At 42.3% G+C, this 22,859-nt stretch overlaps 1 protein-coding gene across 5 annotated transcripts in view; it reads right to left on the bottom strand.

The window, feature by feature from the left end:
- rps6ka5 (ribosomal protein S6 kinase A5) overlaps positions 1-22,233 on the bottom strand; it is a 40,601-nt gene extending 18,368 nt beyond the window's left edge. The window contains exons 1-9 of one of the 5 annotated variants that reach the window (XM_036954582.2): positions 21,935-22,233; positions 13,956-14,027; positions 13,566-13,784; positions 13,107-13,222; positions 12,644-12,745; positions 8,993-9,076; positions 8,579-8,682; positions 6,928-7,078; positions 1,026-1,187 (exon numbers count right to left, since the gene is read on the bottom strand). In XM_036954582.2, coding sequence (XP_036810477.2) covers positions 1,026-1,187; positions 6,928-7,078; positions 8,579-8,682; positions 8,993-9,076; positions 12,644-12,745; positions 13,107-13,222; positions 13,566-13,784; positions 13,956-14,027; positions 21,935-22,004 — 1,080 coding nt within the window. In that variant the 5' untranslated portion in view covers positions 22,005-22,233. Of the gene's footprint in view, positions 1-1,025; positions 1,188-6,927; positions 7,079-8,578; positions 8,683-8,992; positions 9,077-12,643; positions 12,785-13,106; positions 13,223-13,565; positions 13,785-13,955; positions 14,028-14,101; positions 14,264-21,934 lie in introns of those variants that run through there. The other 4 variants (XM_090210930.1, XM_090210931.1, XM_036954583.2 and 1 more) reach the window with 4 other exon arrangements.
- Between the last annotated feature and the right edge of the window lie 626 nt (positions 22,234-22,859).

Raw genomic sequence — 22,859 nt, 5'->3', positions numbered from 1 at the left:
ACTCACCAACAAAGCACCATCACACCTCCTCCTCCATGCTTCATGGTTGTAACCACACATACAGAGATCATCCGTTCACCTACTCTGCGCCTCACAAAGACATGGCGATTGGAACCAAAAATCTCAAATTTGGACTCATCTGACCAAAGGACAGATTTCCACCAGTCTAATGTCCATTGCTCGTGTTTCTTGGCCCAAGCAAGTCTCTTCTTCTTATTGGTGTCCTTTAGTAGTGGTTTCTTTGCAGCAATTTGACCATGAAGGCCTGATTCACGCAGTCTCCTCTGAACAGTTGATGTTGAGATGTGTCTGTTACTTGAACTCTGTGAAGCATTTATTTGGGCCGCAATTTCTGAAGCTGGTAAATCTAATTGAACTTATCCTCTGCAGCAGAGGTAGCTCTGGGTTTTCCTCATGAGAGCCAGTTTCATAGCGCTTGTATACCACCCCTACCTTGTGACAACACAACTGATTGGAATGCATTCCTGTTGACTACCTCATGAAGCTGGTTGAGAGAATGCCAAGAGTGTGAAAAGCTGTCAAGGCAAAGGGTTACTTACTAAAATACAATTTGATTTGTCGAACACATTTTTTGGTTACTGCATTATTCCATGTGTGTTATTTCATAGTGTTGATGTCTTCACTATTATTCTACAATGTAGAAAATCGTAAAAAAAATAAAGAAAAACTTGAATGAGTAGGTGTGTCCAAACGTTTTCACTCGTACTGTACATAGAAACAGCGTCATCTGTGACACCATCTACCACACGTCAAGAGTTTACATTGAATGTCAACAAAATAATGTTTACCTAAATGAAACATAATTTGACCATTTGGGAAAAGCATTTTAACACAGACCGACTGTATTAAAAAGCATAATCAACCACTTCCCACCCCATCTGAAAGATGCATTGTCAAAAACCTCTAACCAACCAGAGAATTAAGGTAACAGTTTTGAGACAGAGCTGCAGGGGAATAGGTGGGGTCCATCGGGCACACACACAGGGACACACACAGAGACACACCTGAAAGATGCGGTCACAGTTCTGAGGCAGAGCTGCAGGGGAGTAGGTGGGGTCCATTTCAGTGAACTCCTCCGCAAAGTTGCTGACATCTAGCTCATCCCTGATCACCGGCTTGAACGGGGCAGGCACCCTCTTAGCTGCTAAGTCGTCCCAGTTAATCTTCTGAAATATTGAGATGAAGCACAACAAAAAGCTTTAGTCGGCAACCATTTCTACTTTAAGACCATTTTATCAACAAAAGGCAAATATAAAGTGTCTTCAGGAAGTACTCATCCCCCTTTTCCACATTCTGTTATGCAACAGACAATTTAAAACAGATTAAATTGTTGTTTTTTTGGCACTGGCCTAGACATTATACCACATAATGTTTAAGTGGAACGATGTCATTTTTAAAAAATAAATTCATTGAAAATGAAAAAGCTGAAATGTCTTGAGTCAAGTATTCAGCCCCTTTGTGATGGCAAAAATGTGCTTAACAAGTCACATAACTTGAATTGAATAATGGTGTTTGACATGATTTTTGAATGACAACCTCATCTCTGCAACCCACACATACCGTACAGATCATTGTCCCTCATTCGGGCAGTGAATTTCCAACACAGATTCAACCACAAAGACCAGGGAGGTTTTCCAATGCCTCGCAAAGGGCACCCCTTGGTAGACAGTGAATATCCCTTTGAGCATGGTGAAGTAAGTTGTTAATTACACTTCAGATGGTGTATCACTACACCCAGTCACTAGAAAGATACAGTGGTCCTTCCAGACTCAGCTGTCGGAGAAGAAAGAAACCGCTCAGGGATTTCACCATGAGGCCAATGGTGACTTTGAAAAACAGTTTCAGAGTTCAATGGCTGAAAACTGAGTATGGATGAACAACATTGTAATTACTACACAATATTAACCTAATTCACAGTGAAAAGAAGGAAGCCTGTACAGAATACAAATATTCCAAAACATGAATCCTGTTTGCAACAAGGCACTAAAGTAAGTGTAAAAAAAAGTGGCAAAACCATTCATGTCCTGAAAACCAAGTGGTTATATTTGGGGCAAATCCAATACACAGTAACACTCCCCATATTTTCAAGCATAGTGGTGTTATGGGTATGCTTGTAATCGTTAAGGATAAAAAAGAAACGGAATGGAGCTAAGTACAGGCAAATTCCCAGAGGAAAACCTGGTTCAGTCTGCTTTCCACCAGACACTGAGATGAATTCACCTTCCAGCAGGACAATAACCTAAAACACAAGGCCAAATAAAAACTTGAGTTGCTTACCAAGAAGACAGTGAATGTTCGAGTGGCCGAAAATCGATGGAAAGACCTGAAACCGGTTGTCTAGCAATGATCAACAACCAATTTGACAGCTTGAAGAATTATGAAAATAATAAAATGGGCAAATGTTGCACTATCTGGGTGTGGAAAGCTCTTAGAGACCTACCCAGAATGACTCACAGCTGTAATCACTACCAAAGGTGATTCTAACATGTATTGACTAAGGGGGTGAATACTTATCTAATCAAGATACTCGAGTGTACAAAACATTAGGAACACAATCCTAATATTGAGTTGCACACCTTTTTGACCTCAGAACAGTCTCAATTTCCTCGGGGCGTGGACTCGACAAGGCGTCGAAAGAGTTCCACAGGGATGCTCGCCCAGGTCGACGCCAACGGTTCTAACAGGTTGTGTCAAGTTGGCTGGTAGTAGATCTGTACTCCCAAATACCTCGTTCCATCTCATCCAACAGATGCCAAATTGGATTGAGATCTGGTAACTGGGCAGGCCACTGCAGTTAGCTGAATTCACGGTCATGTTTGTGGAACCATTCCTGGACAATCCTAGCCTTGTGTCATGGGGCATAGAGTACTTCAGGATGAGTCATAATACCCCTAAAACCTAGTGGTCAAACAGTGAAATGGTTCCAATTGATGTTCATTTTCATTTTTCCCCATAGGGGACTTAAAATAAGAGCTGTTTCTCTTGTAGGCTTACCCTGGAGTGACATTTTGATAACCGTGTAAATCTCTTGGACAAAGTGACTTATCAATTTATTCGCCTGCATTTACCCTCCAAAACTGATATGCTAATTAGCTGCTAAAGTGAACAAAAAAAAAAAAATCTAAATGGCATGATGATCTGGACGAGACTGCCGAATCAAGGCAAAGGTTAAAAAAATCTCTGGATGAACTATTTAATGTTAGCTAAATGTAGTAATGAATAAATAGGCAACATTTCCTTCAAATTGAGAATTCTGTGAAATGTCTGGTGCAAGTTTTAAATTAACACAATACCTGTTAGCAAAGGGGTCTGCTAGAGATGACATCCAGGAGCCTGCAGGGATTGGTCGTTTTGCGTGTCTACTTTGATGGTATTTAGCATTTTAGAATCTGAGAGTGAATAGAGACAAATATATTGATGAAACTCACCTTGTCAGAGAGATTGATATAGTTATCAAAACGTCACGCCAGGGTAAGCCTACAGGAAACACAACACTTATTTGGAGTGTTTCTAAAATCCCCTACGGGAAAACTGAATGGTAGAAAAACAATTAGAATAATTTCCCTGTTTTGACTGCAAGGTTTTATGGGGATTATGACACCTCCACTGTGGGTCTCTATTATCCTGCTGAAAAAATTTGCAGATGGATACAATGCCACCATGAAAGGATGCACCTAATTGGCAATGATGTTCAGATATTCTGTAGCATTCAAAATGCTGCTCCACTTTTACCAAGAGGCCCAATGTGTGCCATGAAAATACACCCCACACCACCAGCCTGCAATGTTGACACACGCCATGTGGATGCTTGTACTCATGCGGTTCTCCATACCCTAGTCCTCGCATCAGCCTGAAAAAGCAGGAACCGGGATTCATCAGACCAGGCAATGTTTTTCCAATTCTCCAGTGTTTTTGTTCCTTAGCCCACTGCAACCGCAGTTTCTTGTTTTTTGCTGAAAATAGTTGAACTCTGAGGTCGTCGGCTGCCATACCCCATTCGTGTCAAGGTAGGACGAGTTGTGCATTCTTTTACGGGTCTTTGGGTACCAATGTTATACTGGACTGTCAGTTGACTAACTGTAGCCCGTCTGTTGCTCTGCACAACTCATGCCAGCCTCCTCTGTCTTCTTTCATCAATGACCCATTTTCGACCACTGGCCTGCTGTTGCCTGGATGTCCTTTGGGTGGTGGACCATTTTTGATGCACACGGGAAACTGCTGAGTGTGACAAAAACCCAGCAGCGTTGCAGTTATTAACATACCCTGTTCAAAGGCACTTAATTATTTTGTCTTGCCCATTCACTCTCTGAATAGCACACATACACAATCCATGTCTCAATTGTATCCAGGCTTAAAAATAAATTGAACCTAATGTTTTGTATATTAGAGTTAAATACAGTGCCTTTTGACTTAATACAGACCACTTGACTTATTCCACAGTTACATTACAGCCTTATTCAAAAAAAAAAAAAATGTTTTTTAAAAATCATAAATCTTCAGTAATCTACACGCAGTACCCCATAATGACAAAACGAAAACAGGTTTTTGAAATGTTGGCAGGTGAAGCATGGTGGTGACAGCATCGTCAGGATCAAGGCAAAGATGAACAGAGAAACTCAGAGAGATCCTTGATGAAAACCTGCTCCAGAGCGCTCAGGACCTCAGACTGGGGGCGAAGGTTCACCTTCCAACAGGACAGCGACCTTAAGCACACAGCCAAGACAACATAGGAGTGGCTTGAGGACAAGTCTCTGAATGTCCTTGAGTGGCACAGCCAGAGCCCGGACTTGAACACAATCGAACATCTCTGGAGAGAACTGAAAATAGCTGTGCAGTAATCCTACCCATCCAACCTGACAGAGCTTGAGAGGATCTGCAGAGAAGAACGTGAGAAACTCTCCAAAAACAGGTGTGCCAAGTTTGTAGCGTCATACCTAAGAAGACCAGCGGCTGTAATTGCTGCCAAAAATTCAAGGAGTCTGAATACTTTCCAAAGGCAGTGTATATACAGCGCCTTCGGAAAGTATATACAGTTCCTTCAAGAAGTATTCAGACCCCTTGACTTTCACATTTTGTTACATTACAGCCTTACTCTAAAATGTATTCAATTGTTTTTTTCCCCTTGATCTACACATAGTCAAGGGGTCTGAATACTTTCTGAATGCACTGTGTGTGTGTGTACACACAGTACCAGTCAAAAGTTTACATACCGACTCATTCAAAAAGGTTCTTTATTTTTACTAGTTTCTACATTGAACTAAATAATACATATGGAATAATGTAGAACCAAAAAAAAGTGTTGAATCAAAATATATTTAATATTCTTCAAAGTAGCCACCCTTTGCCTTGATGACAGCTTTGCACACTCTTGGCATTCTCTCAACCAGCTTCATGAGGTAGTCACCTGGACTGCATTTCAATTAACAGGTGTGCCTTGTTAAATTTGTGGAATGTCTTTCCTTAATGTGTTTAAGCCAATCAGTTGTGTTGTGACAAGGTGGTTTACAGAAGATAGCCCTATTTGGTAAAAGACCAAGTCCATTTTATGACAAGAACAGCTCAAATAAGCAAAGTGAAACGACAGTCCATCATTACTTTAAGGCATTAAGGTCAGTCAATACAGTACATTTCAAGAACGTTAATGTTTCTTCAAGTGCAGTCACAAAAAGCATCAAGCGCTATGATGAAACTGGCTCTCATGAGGACCACCACAGGAAAGGAAGACCCAGAGTTACCTCTGCTGCAGAGGATAAGTTCACTAGATTTACCAGCTTCAGAAATTGTAGCCCAAATAAATGCTTCAGAGTTCAAGTAACAGACACATCTCAACATCAACTGTTCAGAGGAAACTGCGTGAATCAGGCCTTCATGGTTGAATTGCTGTAAAGAAACCACTACTAAAGGACACCAATAAGAAGATACTTGCTTGGGCCAAGAAACACGAGCAATGGAGCATTAGACCGGTGGAAATCTGTACAAATTTGAGATTTTTGGTTCCAACCGCCGCATCTTGGTGAGATGCAGAGTAGGTGAACGGAAGATCTCCACATGTGCGGTTTCCACCGTGAAGCATGGAGGTGGTGGTGTTACGGTGCTTTGCTGGTGACACTGATTTATATAGAATTTTAGGCACACTTAATCAGCATGGCTACCACAGCATTCTGCAGCGATACACCATCCCATCTCGTTTGCACTTAGTGGGACTATCATTTATTTTTCAACAGGACAATGACCCAAAACACACCTCCAGGCTGTGTAAGGGCTATTTGACCAAGGACGAGAGTGATGGAGTTCCGCATGCAATTACCTGGCCTCCAATATCACCTGACCTCAACCCAATTGAGATGGTTTGGGATGAGTTAGACCAGAGTGAAGAGAAAGCAGCCAACAAGTGCTCAGCATATGTGGGAACTCATTTAAGACTGTTGGAAAAGCATTCCAGGTGAAGCTGGTTGAGAGAATGCCAAGAGTGTGCAAAGTGGTCATCAAGGCAAAGGGTGGCTACTTGGAAGAATCTCAAATCTAAAATATATTTTTATTTGTTTAACACTTTTTTGGTTACTACATGATTCCATGTGTTATTTCATAGTTTTGATGTCTTCACTATTATTCTAAAAAGTAGAAAATAGTAAAAATAAAGAAAAACCCTTGAAATGAGTAGGTGTGTCCAAACTTGACTGGTACTGTATATTTTTTTCCCTTTTTACATTAGATACATTTGCTTAGATCTTTCTCAATATGTTAGCGAGGAGATGCTAACCAGGTCTCAGATCTGTTTGTGCTGTATAGCTAACTACTTTTGTCATTAGTAATGACAATGACCATAGGAGTTGGCTATACAGCATCTCCGGTCAGCCTATGGAAATAGCGCTGGTACGAAGTTAAGGGGCTGCCTCGCTCTTTTACCTGGTAGAATGGATGTTTCTTAACGTTTTCTGCTCCGTCAGGCCCAGAGCCCAGTCTCTTCTTTGGGTCTTTGATGAGGAGGCCCTGGATGAGGTCTTTGGCCAGAGGGCCCATGTCTTTGGGGAACGGAGGGTCCTTCTTTGAGATCCTCCTGACAGGTGACAGAGGTCATGGTTGGATAGGATTTTGGTTTTATTTGTAAAAAATTATAATTCATACTGTACATCAGACAAATTCAACTCTGGACCTTGAAGCCAGTTCCACTGCTGATTTTTTATTTTCCCTCTGTAATCAGGGACTGAATTAGACCGGAGACACCAGGTAGAACAGAAAACCAGCAGTACTCTGGGCCTCCAGGATCAGATTTGAATACCCCTGACTAACATACAGTAACAAGAAGTGTATTTGATTCCCGAGAATAACATGAAAACATGAATGAAAATACATTTCCAAAGTGGTTGACAGACAGTCCAGAGAGAGAGAGATATGGAAAACAATTCAGAAAGTTTTACACAATGAGAGGCCAGATATAGAAGAATAAATTAATATTTTTTCACTTGATTAGACAGACACGGATTGGCTGGGTACCAACTACTTATTGGACAAGTGAAACATATTTTTGTTTTCCAGAGAACCAGGAAATCAAATGGATGTGTAGTTGAGTTGATTAGGATCCCCATTAGCTAATGCTCATGCAGCAGCTACTCTTCCTGGGGTTAGGAGATATGACAGTGGTCACCAACCTTTGAGTTAAGATCACCGAGTCAAAATGCAAGCTGAGATCTACCGATAAGATGTTTTTATTTTTTACAAACATGACTTAAAAAAAGAAAAGCCTACGCAACATTAACCTATTAAAAACAGTTCTGTAGCAATGAAGTTTATGCAATATGCCCAATATAGTATTACTGCATTTCGGATGCCTCTCACCGGAATCAACATCGCTCCGCTGGGAAAAGGGGATGGTGAATCTTAAGTCTCACTGCCTCGTGCACCAAATAATGTTGTTACTCCTACGACCAAAGAAAGTGAAATATACCTCAATATTAAAAAAGAGGTGCAACTAATAATGAAATTGCGAGCTTATCGAAACACTTTGCTATACTCATTCCTTGCTGCTGCTGCAGTGGTGGTAGCGTGAGTGAAAGTAGGGAGAACGCACATTTTACGGCTTATAAACAAATGGGTTGAACAAAGTGTTGACAGTGCTGTGTAACAACTGAAACATTAACTTAAGTCATAAAAACAGCAGCTCCTTGCTGTAGTCATTGAGTCGCTTTATTCATTGTTTAAAACGTTTTTAAATATCACAATATCAACTTTGCTGTGCGCTCAAGGCTTCTTTTTACAGTCTATGGCTCTCGGAAAATGCAGAAATGGTGATCTGAGCTATCCGATTGGCCAGCGGTAGGCCTATAGGTGCACTTGATTTGTTCTCTGGGTCTGCCAGGTAGGTGGAGTTCTACCTTCAGACACATGAATTGGTTCAAAACGGAAACACTTTGCCTTCCCAGCGCTAGACCTGCGGGATCTAGTGCACCTACCACCAACAGCGTTTACCAGAAATGTCTGGTGATCGACAAGGAATGCCTTGGAGATCGACCCGGTTGGTGACCACTGTGTTAGGAGATAGATCTAGGGGAATGCTTACTTGGCGATATCTGTGTGAGAGTTGTCGTCTCCATCGACGGTGAATGGTGATCCGCCTGTCATAAGTTCATACATCAATACCCCAAGGCTCCACCAGTCTACTGCCTGGAACACGGGTAGATTTTCCATGGATGAATAAAGTTTGTATTATTAAGAGTATATACAAGCTCATGATATACATTACCATGTGGCAAAAGGTGGCGTTCCAGGCTGCCGACACCGTTGACGTGTTGTGCAAATGATTCAACGTAGGCAGCTTGGAACCACACCAGACACCGGAGGGCAGCTCTTACAGGTGTGCAGCAGACTACACCCAGTTATTAGTGAGCTAGACCTATGATTACCTGTGTACCATGTGCATTTGGGTCAGGAACAGTAGAACAGGTAGAAAAACACGTTCTTAATTATCATTTACCATGTCATGTCCAGCCTCTCCTCCCGCTGCGATCTCTGGGGCCATGTACTCAATGGTGCCACAGACAGAGTAAGCCCTCTCCAACTGGGGAACAAACAGTCGAAACATTGAAATAACATAGCAAGATGAGATTTTTCCCCTCCATCTCTTGTTCTCTAATCACTGGCATTTTGCAGACACACTAGGATTGACAGGAAGGATGCGTGGAACTAGGACACATTTGATCAGTTCAGGTAGAAAATAAGTCCTACCAAGCAGGTAGAAAGACCTACCAAGCACCACAGAACGGGACATCTAACTATGCTCTTATAATGATGCTCATACAGAGGTTATTTACACTACATAACCATCACATATATACACACAACATAACCATCACACAGAATGTGTATAGACTGCCAAAAATGATCATACAGAATTGGTGTGTCCCAAATGGCACCATATTCCTTATATGGTGCATTACGTTTGACAAGAAAGTAATGGGTCCTGGACAAAAGTAGTGCACTACATAGGGAACAGGGTGCCATTTGGAGGGGGGACACACTGCATAACAACTGACTACAAAACATCTTCTCAAGTGGGCTGGACATAAATCAGAACCACTGCCTCAAAACATCCAGACAGACATAAACAAGCAGATACTGGGTGGCCTGGTGTCTGTGCTAGCATAAATACTCATCCATAAGTAAAGAGAGAAGACATGGCTGTTAAGGGGCTTGGCTTTGCATACATTTTTACCAAGGGTGCATTCACACGGAGCAACGCAGCGTAAAATGACGGAGACAACTCAAAGTATGTAAATGGGGAAGGTGTGTTGGAAGGTAGGATTGTCAGGTAGCATGAGCTTAAATTGCGTTAAACAACACACTCCAAACACGGCCTCAAAACACACATAGCGCATACTCCGCCATAGGGCTGGGCGATATGGTCAAAGTATCATATCACAATATATTTTTTACGGTATGACAGTATGACTTTTCATAATAAAAGTTCTAAATATTCAGGACCCTAGGGTGGCAACGTAGAAAATAAGTGATGTTTATGGGGCATTCTCCATTCCGATTGTTTTATACTGTTCAATCCAACCCAAATCAATTCATCGACATCTGCATTTCCTGCACTTTTAACATATCCACACTGTCACGTAGGGCTACATGGTAGATCTGGGCAACACAATCTAGGTCTAAAGTAGTTTATTGGTGAACTGTTGAAAGCATGGAAATAGAATGATTATTGTAATTCAATAGTTGGGGGAAAAAAAGTGGCGTTCGGTTCTAAGTTCTGTTACAAATCCAGACGGACCCCAAAGGAAGCTCAAACTCGATTTATTACACCAGACAGGATGTTGCAGCTGCACAACACAACATACAAGACACACAAGCACATAGGTGGAGTCTTCTTCTTGGTGGAGTCTAAGATAAACAGTCATTCTCTGTTACTGGGCAGGAACCGAGTCCGCTCCTCATGGTATTGTCGTGGCCCAGACTGAGCCCAAAACCTTTGTGGGCGCGGGGGGGGGTATGAGAGAGAGAGAGATAAGGCTTCAGTTAGAGTGTTGTTAGGTGGACCCCTATGGGCCCCCTCTCAGCGGTTCAGTCTCTCTTTAACTGTTGTCCTCACCTCAACCTTGAGATGTTAAGTTCCACATCTCTCCTTACCCTATTTCCACAGAGACTAGCCTAGCTTGTCAGGAACTGAGACTTGACGGTTGCCTTTTACCTACTTCCTTAGAAATATTAATATACAGAAAAGCATGTCTGGACAGACAGAAACTTTCTGTACTTCCTTCCCCTGGTCACTGCAATAACACACAAAAGTGCCAACATCCTAACCGATAACAAGTTATTACTTACTACTAATAAGCTGATTACGCAGTTATAAACAGGCTCATTATGTAATTAAAATGGGCTCAAGTCAGTCTAACATTGGGCAGCATGTTGAATACATCGTTGTTTGACATGACACCAAATAAATAAGCCAGAGAGGAATTATTGCGACAGGGTAGGATCCAAAGTGTTGGTCAGTGTTTCCTAGGGGACCATATACGATGTTACATTACATGTGTGTTCTCTTACTTTATGTAGCTAGCTAGCTAACATATTCATGCTTCGCTTATTCCCCTCTGATTTCGAAGATACCATTGCACAAGCAACATAGTGATCCAAGCCTACACCAGAACTGGTTACAGGCTGTATATTAGCTACAGTGTAGCTACGTTTGGTCTGACTCTGATTACATTTAGCTAGCTAACTAGTGATTAGCATTCATGGAGAACATCATTGATTTTAGCCAAAACTTGCTAAGAAACACTAGCTGCTTGCAGACAGTCAGATACACAAACTAACAGTGTAATTAATCAATGCACGGTTTGGAAGCAGCATTGCTGTCACCAACATCGTGTTGCGTCTGACTCTGCAGGCGGCAGAGTGAAGGGGAAGTGAAGAGCTCGTGACTCCATGGTCGAGCAACAACAACTGATCTCTTTGGAGTGACAGGGGGCAGGCAGGGCTTGGTGTGGTAAGAGGGAGGAGAGAGAGAGGACTACCAAGTAACAAACGGGAGTAAACTATAAAAGTGGACATTACACGCGCCATAGTTGCGTGTCACACTTAACATACCAAAACATTGAAATACTGTTATAGAAGGTAAAGTGAAAACTAGTCATGGGAAGGAAAAAAAATAAAAAATCCATAGTTACATAGGGATATTATGTTTGACGATATTTCATATCATTTTGACAGTATCGCAATATTATCTTCACGCTAGTTGGCTGTACCTGCACCAAAACTTCAGTATTTTTCCTTCATAGTTTGTCCTCCATCCTCTTTATAAATAGGGAGCAAATTTGTTTTCAGCATTTCTATACTTTTTTCAATCCAAAAAAAATACATAGAAACGCCAGCATAGAAACGCACACAAGCTCACACACCCCCATCACTCTCCACCACATTGCCTCAAACAGCAGCCATTTTGTTTCTCTCTGTCACCCACACACATTCCAACATTTAGATAACAAAGCATTTGACCTTTCCATTGTGTTAACGATTGAGTGTTGGTTGATTTCCCAGTTCAAGCCTATCTTTTTTCAAGGCGATTGACGAGAAAAGTATCGGCCAACCCATCGGGTATCTCACTGCACACTCATTTGCCATATCTTGAAATATGTAGACAGATGGATTAAAAGTACATTTACATTCTAATACTTCAGACAGCCAACTTTCTAACTCCGCCCATAGCCCTTCTCTTTCCATGACTGATCAGAACTTGTTTAGTCATGGCTCCCTCTTGTCCCTCTGCAACAGAGATATGGGTAAGCAATAGTTTTAGAACATTGAATCGCAAGAAAATCACAGTATGGAATCGCAAATACACATCGTATCGGCGCCTAAGTACCGTGATAATATCGTATTGCGAGATCCCTGGCAATTCCCCAAACCGGTCCGCGCATAAATACCGGTATAGTCAAATACAGTACATTGCCCGGCCCTACTCATCCATTGACTCTGCGAGGGATGCGTCGCGAGTGTGAATGCACCCTAATACTGTAAGCAGTCTAACCATTTTTTAAAAAGCACAACTCTCCTTTGTGTCTTAACGTTCACATGGATGTTTGGGGTAGGCCCCGTTGCGCCAAACATCTGTAATACATACCTCATCAAACTCTTTGCTCAGGCCAAAGTCTGTGAGCACTATGTGCCCGCTGGAGTCCATGAGGATGTTCTCCAGCTTCAGGTCTCTGTAGACTATCCCCAGCTAGAAAACAGTCAGGCCATTACAAGGCTCGACTATGACAATGTAGAATCAGCAGCCAGCAATTCATCCAGAAAGTATTTCAGGGGCGGTTCCCCCGGACACAGATTAAGCGTAGTCCTGGACTAAAAAGCATGGAGAATCTCCAGTGAAAATAGCTTTTTAAGTCCAGGACTACGCTTAATCTGTGTCCGGGAAAGCGGACCTGAAAGTATGACAGTTGTGATAACACACGCGTGATGAATGATTGAGGAAACGGCAAACGTTTGTAGCTGCATTTAGGCTACAGCTCCAAAGCTATTGCACCTTAATGAAGTTCAGGAATGACAAAACAATGAAGTGTAGGTCTAGTACCCACACTCACCTGGTGGAGGTGCTCCAGTGCCAGCACCATCTCTCCACTGTACAAAGCTACCTCCTGCTCCTTGAACCGAACCCTCTGCACCAGGTGTGTGAAGAGCTCCCCACCGTTCACATAATCTGTCATAATAACAATAACAACAATGAAACGGGTATGGACGAGCCAATTCGTCTTAACTCCGTGACGTTACATTTCAACATTGCCGGTATAGTTCCAGAATTCAACGGGTCAGTTCAGTTCACCGTAAGACAGGTGAAAAGTCTCACAGAAAACGCTGAATTTCTTTCGCAACAATCTTGCATTCTGCTACTCGATATTCATACTTCATATACTTCATACTCATGTCTTCCTTGTAAAATGACAACTTTGTGTAAAAGACAGAACGAGAGGGATAGAACGAGAAGAGAAAGAAGAGGAGAAAGGGGCAGAGAGAGAGAGACAGAAAGAGAGAGCGACCCAGACCTAGAATGAGGTGCAGCTTGGTGTCCGTCTGGAAGGCGTAGTGGAGGGTAACGAGGAACGGTGACTGCCTGATGTGTTCCAGAACCTGTCTCTCTGTGCGTGTGTGCTCTGCTGTCTTGGCCTTCTGTATTATTGTGGCCTTCTTCAACACCTTCATGGCGTATAGTTGCCCTGCATTGTGACCGCTCACTTTGCGCACTAGGAACACCTTGCCATAGGCTGAGAGAGAAGAAAGAAAAACATGTTTTTTTTTTTAAAACTCTGCAGCCAAAAGCATTCAGCGCGTAGCTCACCTGGAGCACCGGATGGTGCGAGATAAAATGAATGCACCTTCTCAAAAACAGTGACAAAATTTCCAGCACTGGATTGGCTTTTAGACCTGTCACTCACCTCCAGTTCCCAGCACCTTTAGCAGCTCAAAGTTCTCGATGCCCACCCGCTCTATGTGGCCGGTCAGGTTGGCTGTGGAAAGACAAAGATGGTAAGAGCCTTAGCTTACAAACAAGAAAGTACCATGAATGCTTAACAATACACACCAGGCCTAGAACATTGGCCTGGATCGGGGGGAAAAAAGACATTTTTAATAATGTCTCTCAATGCCGAAACTGATGACTTCTGCATTATTCAATGTTGTTATCCAAATCGCGGTAGCCTAATGTGTGTCACTGGAGTGAACACAAACAACTCTGAAAGCAGAGTGAGCAGCTGTTAAGGGTAGAATATCTAGGCTAAGCCTCGGCTGACATGTGTGCATGCATGGCATGCGTGAGAAGGAGAAGAGAGCATAGCAGGTACGCAAGCAAGAGTGAAGGTAATCTGAGTTTGAGGGTGTGCTAGTAGCCTTGTAAACGATGTTTGATGTCGGGTAGCATGGGGAACGCTTGCGTGTGTTATGCTGGCGTGCACGCACATCTGTGTGCACGTCTCTAAGCACGCAGAGCAGAACGGGCATGCTCATTTCAAGACGTGCCTGTCTATTGTAGCAAACACATTCCTGCTGTCTTACAGGCAAGACAGAGAGACACAGAGAGTCTTTGCTCGCTCGCTCACTCACTCACTGCGTAAGTGCAACACAAAAAGAGAGTTCACTATTTCACAATGTGTATATCAATTCCATTGTCGCACTCTCACAGTCACCACCTCTGGTAGACACTCACTGATTGACTGGCTGGCTGGAAGCCCCAGAGCAATGCATGTCAGGCTGTCTGCCACTGACAACATGGAGATAGAGGTTCTGACTGCATAACACCTAATGACTGACAGCCCAGCCGGGCATCCAGTTACAGCCCAGTCCCATTTCACTGTTAATTAATAATTTTTGAGTGGATTGGGTATTCTTTCCAGCCAGACCCCCGCCTCAAAGCCAAAGGCTATCGAGCTGCTTCGTAAGTAGGCCTGGAGGCTCATCATATGCAGGATCTGGTAAATACTAACTAGTCACTTATGCCAACTTTTCTTCATATTATGATGAACTGGGGCAGTTTTGTCCACATCAAAGTGGCCACCTCAGAGGTCCGATCATACCAGGGATTGACATTAAAAAGGTGGACTCAGCGAGATGATGCAGAAAGTAAAACGGCATAGTGCACCACAGGGGAGGTGTCATTAATACCCATGAAACCTAGCGGTCAAACAGGGAAATGGTTCCAATCGTTTCTCCACCATTCATTTTTCCCCATCAGGGATTTAGAAACACTTTCGGGTAACTTCGACCGACTTCTATGCCTGTGCTGTGGGCTTCTAAAAACAAATCATTCGGCACTTCAAGTTTCAGTGCGCACAGCCCCCAGGGTTGCTATGTCTGCGGTTCTCCGGCCAAAACCTATATCTTTTTTTTTTATTATAATAATTTTGGGGGGTGCTTATATTTGTCCTGTTACACACAAGTGTGTAATGGAAATGTGTTGTTTCATATCCCAACGGCCCCTGAGATACCTGCAGGGCCACCACTGTACAGTACCCGTAGAGCGATTATGGTTAAGTGCCTTGCTCAAGCTCAAGGGCACAGCGGCAGATTTTGTTACCTCGTTAGCATCATTATTCGAACCAGCGACCTTTCGGTTACTGGCCCAAAGCTCTAACCTCGAGGCTACCTGACGCCAAAGGATGTACACATTGGCCTGTAATCAAACCTGACAATACTCGCATGCTACGCGGGAGACCAACACTGAACCACCACTGTTACCTGCTGCTGCTGACCACCAGGCAGTGAGACAGGCTGTTGCCAAGTGAGTGGTAGGGAGGGAGGTAGAGGGCCTGAGGGGTCTGTGTGTTCTGAGAGACCGCTTCAGGCAGCTGAGTGAGCGAGTGAGTGAAAGGAGAGCTACGGCAGCACGCATGACAAGTGATGTGAGAACAACGAACTAACAGCACTAGCTCTCGACAGTGCGGTTCAGAAAGTATTCATAACCCTTTACTTATCCCACATTTTGTTGTGTTACACCCTGAAAACAAAATGGATTCAATTGATTTGTTTTCTCACCCATCTACACACAATACCCTATCAGGAAAAAAGTTAAAACGTGTTTGGAAATTTTTGCAAATGTATTGAAAATGAAATACAGAAACATTTAATTGACATAAATATTCACACCCCTTTGCCATGACACTACAAACTGAGCTCAGGTGAATCCAAATTCCTTCGATCGGATATTCTTGAGATGTCACTACAACTTGACTGGAGTCCACCTAGACTGTGGCCAATTCAATTGTTTGGACATGACTTAGAAAGCCTTCTGTCTATAGAATGGCAACACAGTTGACAGTGCATGTCAGAGCAGAAACTATAGCATGAAGTCAAAGGAACTGTCCCGTAGATCTCCGAGAGATCGAATTGTGATGGGACATACAGTTCCAGTCATAGGTTTGGACACACCTACCTCATTCAAGGGTTTTTCTTTATTTGCACTATTTTCTACATTGTAGAATAATAGTGGACATCAAAATCGATGAAATAACACATATGGAATCATACAGTAACAGTATTCTACTTTGAAGAATCTCAAAAATATATTTTGATTTGTTTAACACTTTCTTGGTTACTACATGATTCCATGTATGTTATTTCATAGTTTTGACATCTTCACTATTAATCTACAATGTAGAAAGTAGTGAAAATAAAGATGAGTAGGTGTGTCCAAACTTGACTGGTACTGTCCATATCATTTTCACATTAATTTATTAAACAAAAAAAAAAGAATGAAATCTCAAAATACCCTTTTTTGATTTTGTTCAGTTTCAGACATCGTTTGGAACAATATAATCTACAAGTACATAACATTTCCAGTGGACTCCAGTAATTCTGAAGTTCTGATAAATGTTGTGACCACAAGCACAGTGAATGGTAAATGGATTCAAAGGGAACTCCCTCTGCTGGTGATTTGATGAATATGCAATCCTAAAAGGAGAAATGTGATTGGTTAATAATGAGTTGACCCGTCAATGTTTATGTATAAAATGGGTCGGTCATATCACTAAAAGTACCAGAGAGTCCACTCTGGAAATCTGATGTTTAAACAGTATATTGTTTCAAAAAAATATGTCTAAAAATGAACTAAATCAAGAAGGGTAGTTGAGATATTCATAATGTTGAATAAATGTGAATTTCAGAACCTAAACATACTCCAAGTTAGAGCACACTATAAGGAGTAGGCCTGTAATGACATGAACGGTTCATGGATCATAAGGGAAAGGGGGATACCTAGTCAGTTGCACAACTGAATGCATTCAACTGACATCTTTTCCGCATTTAACCCAACCCCTCTGAATCAGAGAGGTGCAAGGTCTTAGAGGCGGCGTGTATAGGTCTACAAAGGGTCTAAAATGGCCACTTTTACAACAATAAAAATATATACGGTTTGTAATATAAATGTAAAAATGCATGTCCATCCTCACAGTTATATTTCTGTGAGAGAATTGACATAAAAATCAGAGACACCCAAAAATATTTTCTGCTCTCACTGGCGTGGAATCACCCATATATGCCTTAAGTTTACAAGAATATAGACTTTTCGCCTTCATTTTATACCAAATTTGATGTGCTCCGAATAACAACAGTGCTCATGGGGCTTTTTTTCACATGGAAATGCCCCGAGTGAGAAGAGAGCAAACGTTATGCAACTTCACCCATTAAAACCTAATGTTTAAAAACAACATACAAGGACACGGCACATTGTAACAAAATAGGATAATAAATAGCCTGCACTACAGCAGTCCCTCCTATCTAAAGCAGAACAGACAGAGCCTTGAGCGAAAACCAGACTATTTTCAGCCATCCAATTTATTTCTCTCTCTTCATGACCCCTGTTTTTAAAGACCCACTTTATTTATTGTTCCTGGCCTCAGTGGTGTAAAAAGTACCCAATTGTCATACTTAAGTAAAAGTAATGATACCTTAATTTAATAGAAAATGACTTAAGTAAAAGTCACTGAGTAAAAGGCTAAAAGTATTTAGTTTAAAAAAATACTTAAGTATCGAAAGTAATTGCAATCGCTAAAATATACTATAATATAAATGACTTCAAATTCCTTATACTAAGCAAACCAGACAGCCCCATGTTCTTGTTTCTTATATTTACGGATAGCCAGTGGCAAGCTCCAACGCTCACACTGTTTAGTGAGTCTGTCAGATCAGAGGCCGTAGGGATGTTCTCTTGATAGGTGTGTGAATTAGACCATTTTCCTGTCCTGCTCAGCATTCAAAATGTAACGAGTACTTTTGGGTGTCAGCGAAAATGTATTTCTTTAGGAATCTAGTGAAGTAAAAGTTGTCAAAAATATAAAATAGTAAATCTAGTACAGGTAACCCCCCCCCCCAAAAAAACACTTAAATAAAAATTATTTAAAGTACTACTTAAGTACTTCACACCACTGCCTGGCTTCCTGCATGACAACTTGTTTCTGTGTTTTACAGCTGGCTATGGCATCAGAATCAACCAAACTGTCTAATCAAGAACAGGGGCATATTATACACTGCTCAAAAAAATAAAGGGAACACTAAAATAACACATCCTAGATCTGAATGAACGAAATATTCTTATTAAATACTTTTTTCTTTACATAGTTGAATGTGCTGACAACAAAATCACACAAAAATGATCAATGGAAATCAAATTTATCAACCCATGGAGGTCTGGATTTGGAGTCACACTCAAAATTAAAGTGGAAAACCACACTACAGGCTGATCCAACTTTGATGTAATGTCCTTAAAACAAGTCAAAATGAGGCTCAGTAGTGTGTGTGGCCTCCACGTGCCTCCCTACAAAGCCTGGGCATGCTCCTGATGAGGTGGCGGATGGTCTCCTGAGGTATCTCCTTCCAGACCTGGACTAAAGCATCTGCCAACTCCTGGACAGTCTGTTGGTGGATGGAGCGAGACATGATGTCCCAGATGTGCTCAATTGGATTCAGGTCTGGGGAACGGGCGGGCCAGTCCATAGCATCAATGCCTTCCTCTTGCAGGAACTGCTGACACACTCCAGCCACATGAGGTCTAGCATTGTCTTTCATTAGGAGGAACCCAGGGCCAACCGCACCAGCATATGTCTCACAAGGGGTCTGAGGATCTCATCTCGGTACCTAATGGTAGTCAGGCTACCTCTGGCGAGCACACGGAGGGCTGTGCGGCCCCCCAAAGAAATGCCACCCCACACCATGACTGACCCACCGCCAAACCGGTCATGCTGGAGGATGTTGCAGGCAGCAGAACGTTCTCCACGGCGTCTCCAGACTCTCACATGTGCTCAGTGTGAACCTGCTTTCATCAATGAAGAGCACAGGGCGCCAGTGGCGAATTTGCCAATCTTGGTGTTCTCTGGCAAATGCTAAACGTCCTGCACGGTGTTGGGCTGTGGACGTCGGGCCCTCATACCACCCTCATGGAGTCTGTTTCTGACCGTTTGAGCAGACACATGCACATTTGTGGCCTGCTGGAGGTAATTTTGCAGGGCTTTGGCAGTGCTCCTCCTGCTCCTCATTGCACAAAGGCGGAGGTAGCGGTCCTGCTGCTGGGTTGTTGCCCTCCTACGGCCTCCTCCACGTCTCCTGATGTACTGGCCTGTCTCCTGGTAGCGCCTCCATGCTCTGGACACTACGCTGACAGACACAGCAAACCTTCTTGCCACAGCTCGCATTGATGTCCCATCCTGGATAAGCTGCACTACCTGAGCCACTTGTGTGGGTTGTAGACTCCGTCTCATGCTACCACTAGAGTGAAAGCACCGCCAGCATTCAAAAGTGACCAAAACATCAGCCAGGAAACATTGGAACTGAGAAGTGGTCTGTGTTCCCCACCTGCAGAACCACTCCTTTATTGGGGGTGTCTTGCTAATTGCCTATAATTTCCACCTGTTGTCTATTCCATTTGCACAACAGCATGTGAAATTTATTGTGAATCAGTGTTGCTTCCTAAGTGGACAGTTTGATTTCACAGAAGTGTGATTGACTTGGAGTTACATTGTGTTGTTTAAGTGTTCCCTTTATTTTTTGAGCAGTGTATTAAGCAACAGCGTGGAATATATCACTTCACTTTATATACAGATACATTCGTAGCCATATTTTTTTGTCTTGTGCAGTGTGGATGGGCGGAGGGGGAGATGGAGTGAGGGAGAGAGACAGGGACAGAGAAACAGAGACAGAAAAGATACACGTGAGAGGGAGGCTAAAGAAGGCCATGTCTTCACTCTCATACAGTATGGGCTGCTACTCTGCTAAGGAACTGCTCAGATACAGTGCATTCGGAAGGTATTCAGACCCCTTGACTTTCTCCACCTTTTGTTATGTTACAGCCTTTATCTAAAATGGATTAAATAGCTTTTTCCCCACTCAATCTACACATAATACACCATATTTCTAAAAGGTTTTTTAGAAATGTTTGCAAATTTATAACAAATCAAAAACTGAAATACTACATTTACATAAGTATTCAGACCCTGTACTTTGTTGAAACACCATTGGCAGCGATTACAGCCTCAGTCTTTTTGGGGGGGTATGACCCTACAAAGTTGGCACACCTGCATTTGGGGAGTTTCTCCCATTATTCTCTGCAGATTCTCTCAAACTCTGTCAGGTTGGATGGAGAGCGTCGGTGCACAGCTAAATCTTTGAATGAATTAGGTGGTAAACGATTGGAACCATTTCCGTGTTTAATTGCTAGATTTTATAGGTATTATGACTCATACTGTGGTACTCTATGGGGCCCACCCTCCCCATACTGTGGTACTCTATGGGGCCCACCCTCCCCTCTATGGGGCCCACCCTCCCTTCTACAGGAAAAATGGGAAGGTCAACATAATTGGTCAACATTTTAAGTAAATAAAGATCACAAATTCTTAGTACAGAAAAAAAGAGAGGAAATTGCACTTGCAATGAATGATTGGGCTACATTGCAACATCCTCAAAAAAATGATTGATGGGGTGGGACAATACAAACTTGAAATACAGACAGCGAGTGCAGTGTTCAGCTGACAGCTATCACTCAAGGTTCTTGAGCCTGAAAGCCATGGCATAGCTATTGTCAGACTGCAGCACAAAATAGCCACTATGATTTAACACCCACAATGCAGTTTAACACACACGATGCGGATGGGAATATTACCTACTGCTGTAACTTACACTTCTAACTTATACAAGCCACCACAAATGGGAAAACAGGCTTTTAAAACGTCTGACACAAACAGCTAGCCATTAGCCATCCTGTCAAGCGCTCTTCGGTGTTATACTTCAAACGTTCGCTAACGTTAGAGTGTTTGATGTTCTCCAACTTATTTGTTGTCAATTTGTTTGAATGACAGCGAATATCACCGTTAAAAAACCTGAGCCATTTTAAATAGCCGCCAAAAAGCATGCATGACGATGGTGGGTATAATTTGTGTCACGTTCCAATAGGAATCTGTAACAAAAACGTCGTAAAGTAACGTTACAAGATTTCCAACAATCAACGCACACAAAGTAACATGATCAATTCACCTAGCTAACTAGCTGCCGAATAGGCATCAACTCACCACGTAGCTTATTCTTAATGTTTGTCCATAGGCTACCAGAGTGAGGACAGACATTTATCGAAATAAACGTGGTGAGTGAAAAACAATGAAATAGCCCACTCCCTACCCTGTATCTTATCCTGCCGCTATACAACTTTGTATGCGTTGTTTGTTACCAACCTTGTCATTTACGAAGTTGTTGGAACAGATTCCCGTTGGAACGTTCCACAAATTATACCCACCCTGCGTGACGACGGTCAAGTTAGCTTGGCTAGCTAGGTTAGCAAGCACTTTTCCCTGCCTTTTTTGGACTTGACCGGATGCACTTGCAGACTAAGTTAGCTAACCGATTCGTTAGCTAATCACTATTAGCTAGCTAGCCAACTTACCATTTTTCAGCTCATGTTTCACAGTAAACAGGTCACCTTCTCTGGAAGATCCTTCCATCGAAGATGGCATTGTATTCCAAATGTGCCCAAAATATACACTTGCTTAGCAAACCATCAACATAGCTAAGATAGTTTGAAATTACAGAATCACATGTAACGTCAGCTAGCTATATCTGATTGTAATGTGGTATTGAGGGAAAGGTCTGGTTAGCTTGCCAAGCAAGACAAAAATGTGTCTACAAGATAGCGTGGGGGGCGGGTAACCACTACTACCTTCACGACCAAGTCCTCCTGTAGCTGTGATTGGGGTTGCTATGTGGAGTTTTAACATCTGATTGGTCCATTTTGCTATCCATGACAGAGAGAACATCCTTCCTGCCCTCTTATTGGTCAGATACTGACAGCTGAACTCAAGGTCCTCCTTCTTACAAGACCAGGGTTGAGGGTCTGCCAGCTGATCTAACAAAATTATTAAGCATTTAGATTTTTTCTTAATGAAATATAGAGGAACAGAGAACAGCAACAGCATCACATACAATGGTGTAGAGGAGAGTTCATTTTTTGGCCCAAAAGTTTACCCACCTTTTGCAGAAAAATGCACTAAGTATAGGAAGCGTGATTTTTTTCTCACAATGACGGGTATTCAGGGTTTACCTACTAATCTTTTGTACCACTATACCACTGAACACAAACATTTCCAGTATATCTGTAGAAAGAAAATGTCTGCCATGAAACCAGAACCTTAACTTGATATGCCACTCCCTTATGCCACATATGTCAGGCCTAAGACTCATGGAATGATTAATCAGCATCAAGATTAGGCTATGATATTTGTTTTATATTAGGCCTATGCAAAACACTCAGCTCAAACTCTCTGAATATAAACTGTCACTGTTTCCATACTGTGAAAAGGGTTGCCTTTTGC

Source organism: Oncorhynchus mykiss, chromosome 19 (genome assembly GCF_057628025.1).
Source record: "Oncorhynchus mykiss isolate SJ-2025 chromosome 19, ASM5762802v1, whole genome shotgun sequence".
In the NCBI taxonomy this organism is placed as follows: domain Eukaryota; kingdom Metazoa; phylum Chordata; class Actinopteri; order Salmoniformes; family Salmonidae; genus Oncorhynchus; species Oncorhynchus mykiss.
The sequence above is the reverse complement of the archived record's forward strand: the minus strand, read 5'-3'. Positions and strand labels throughout refer to the sequence as shown.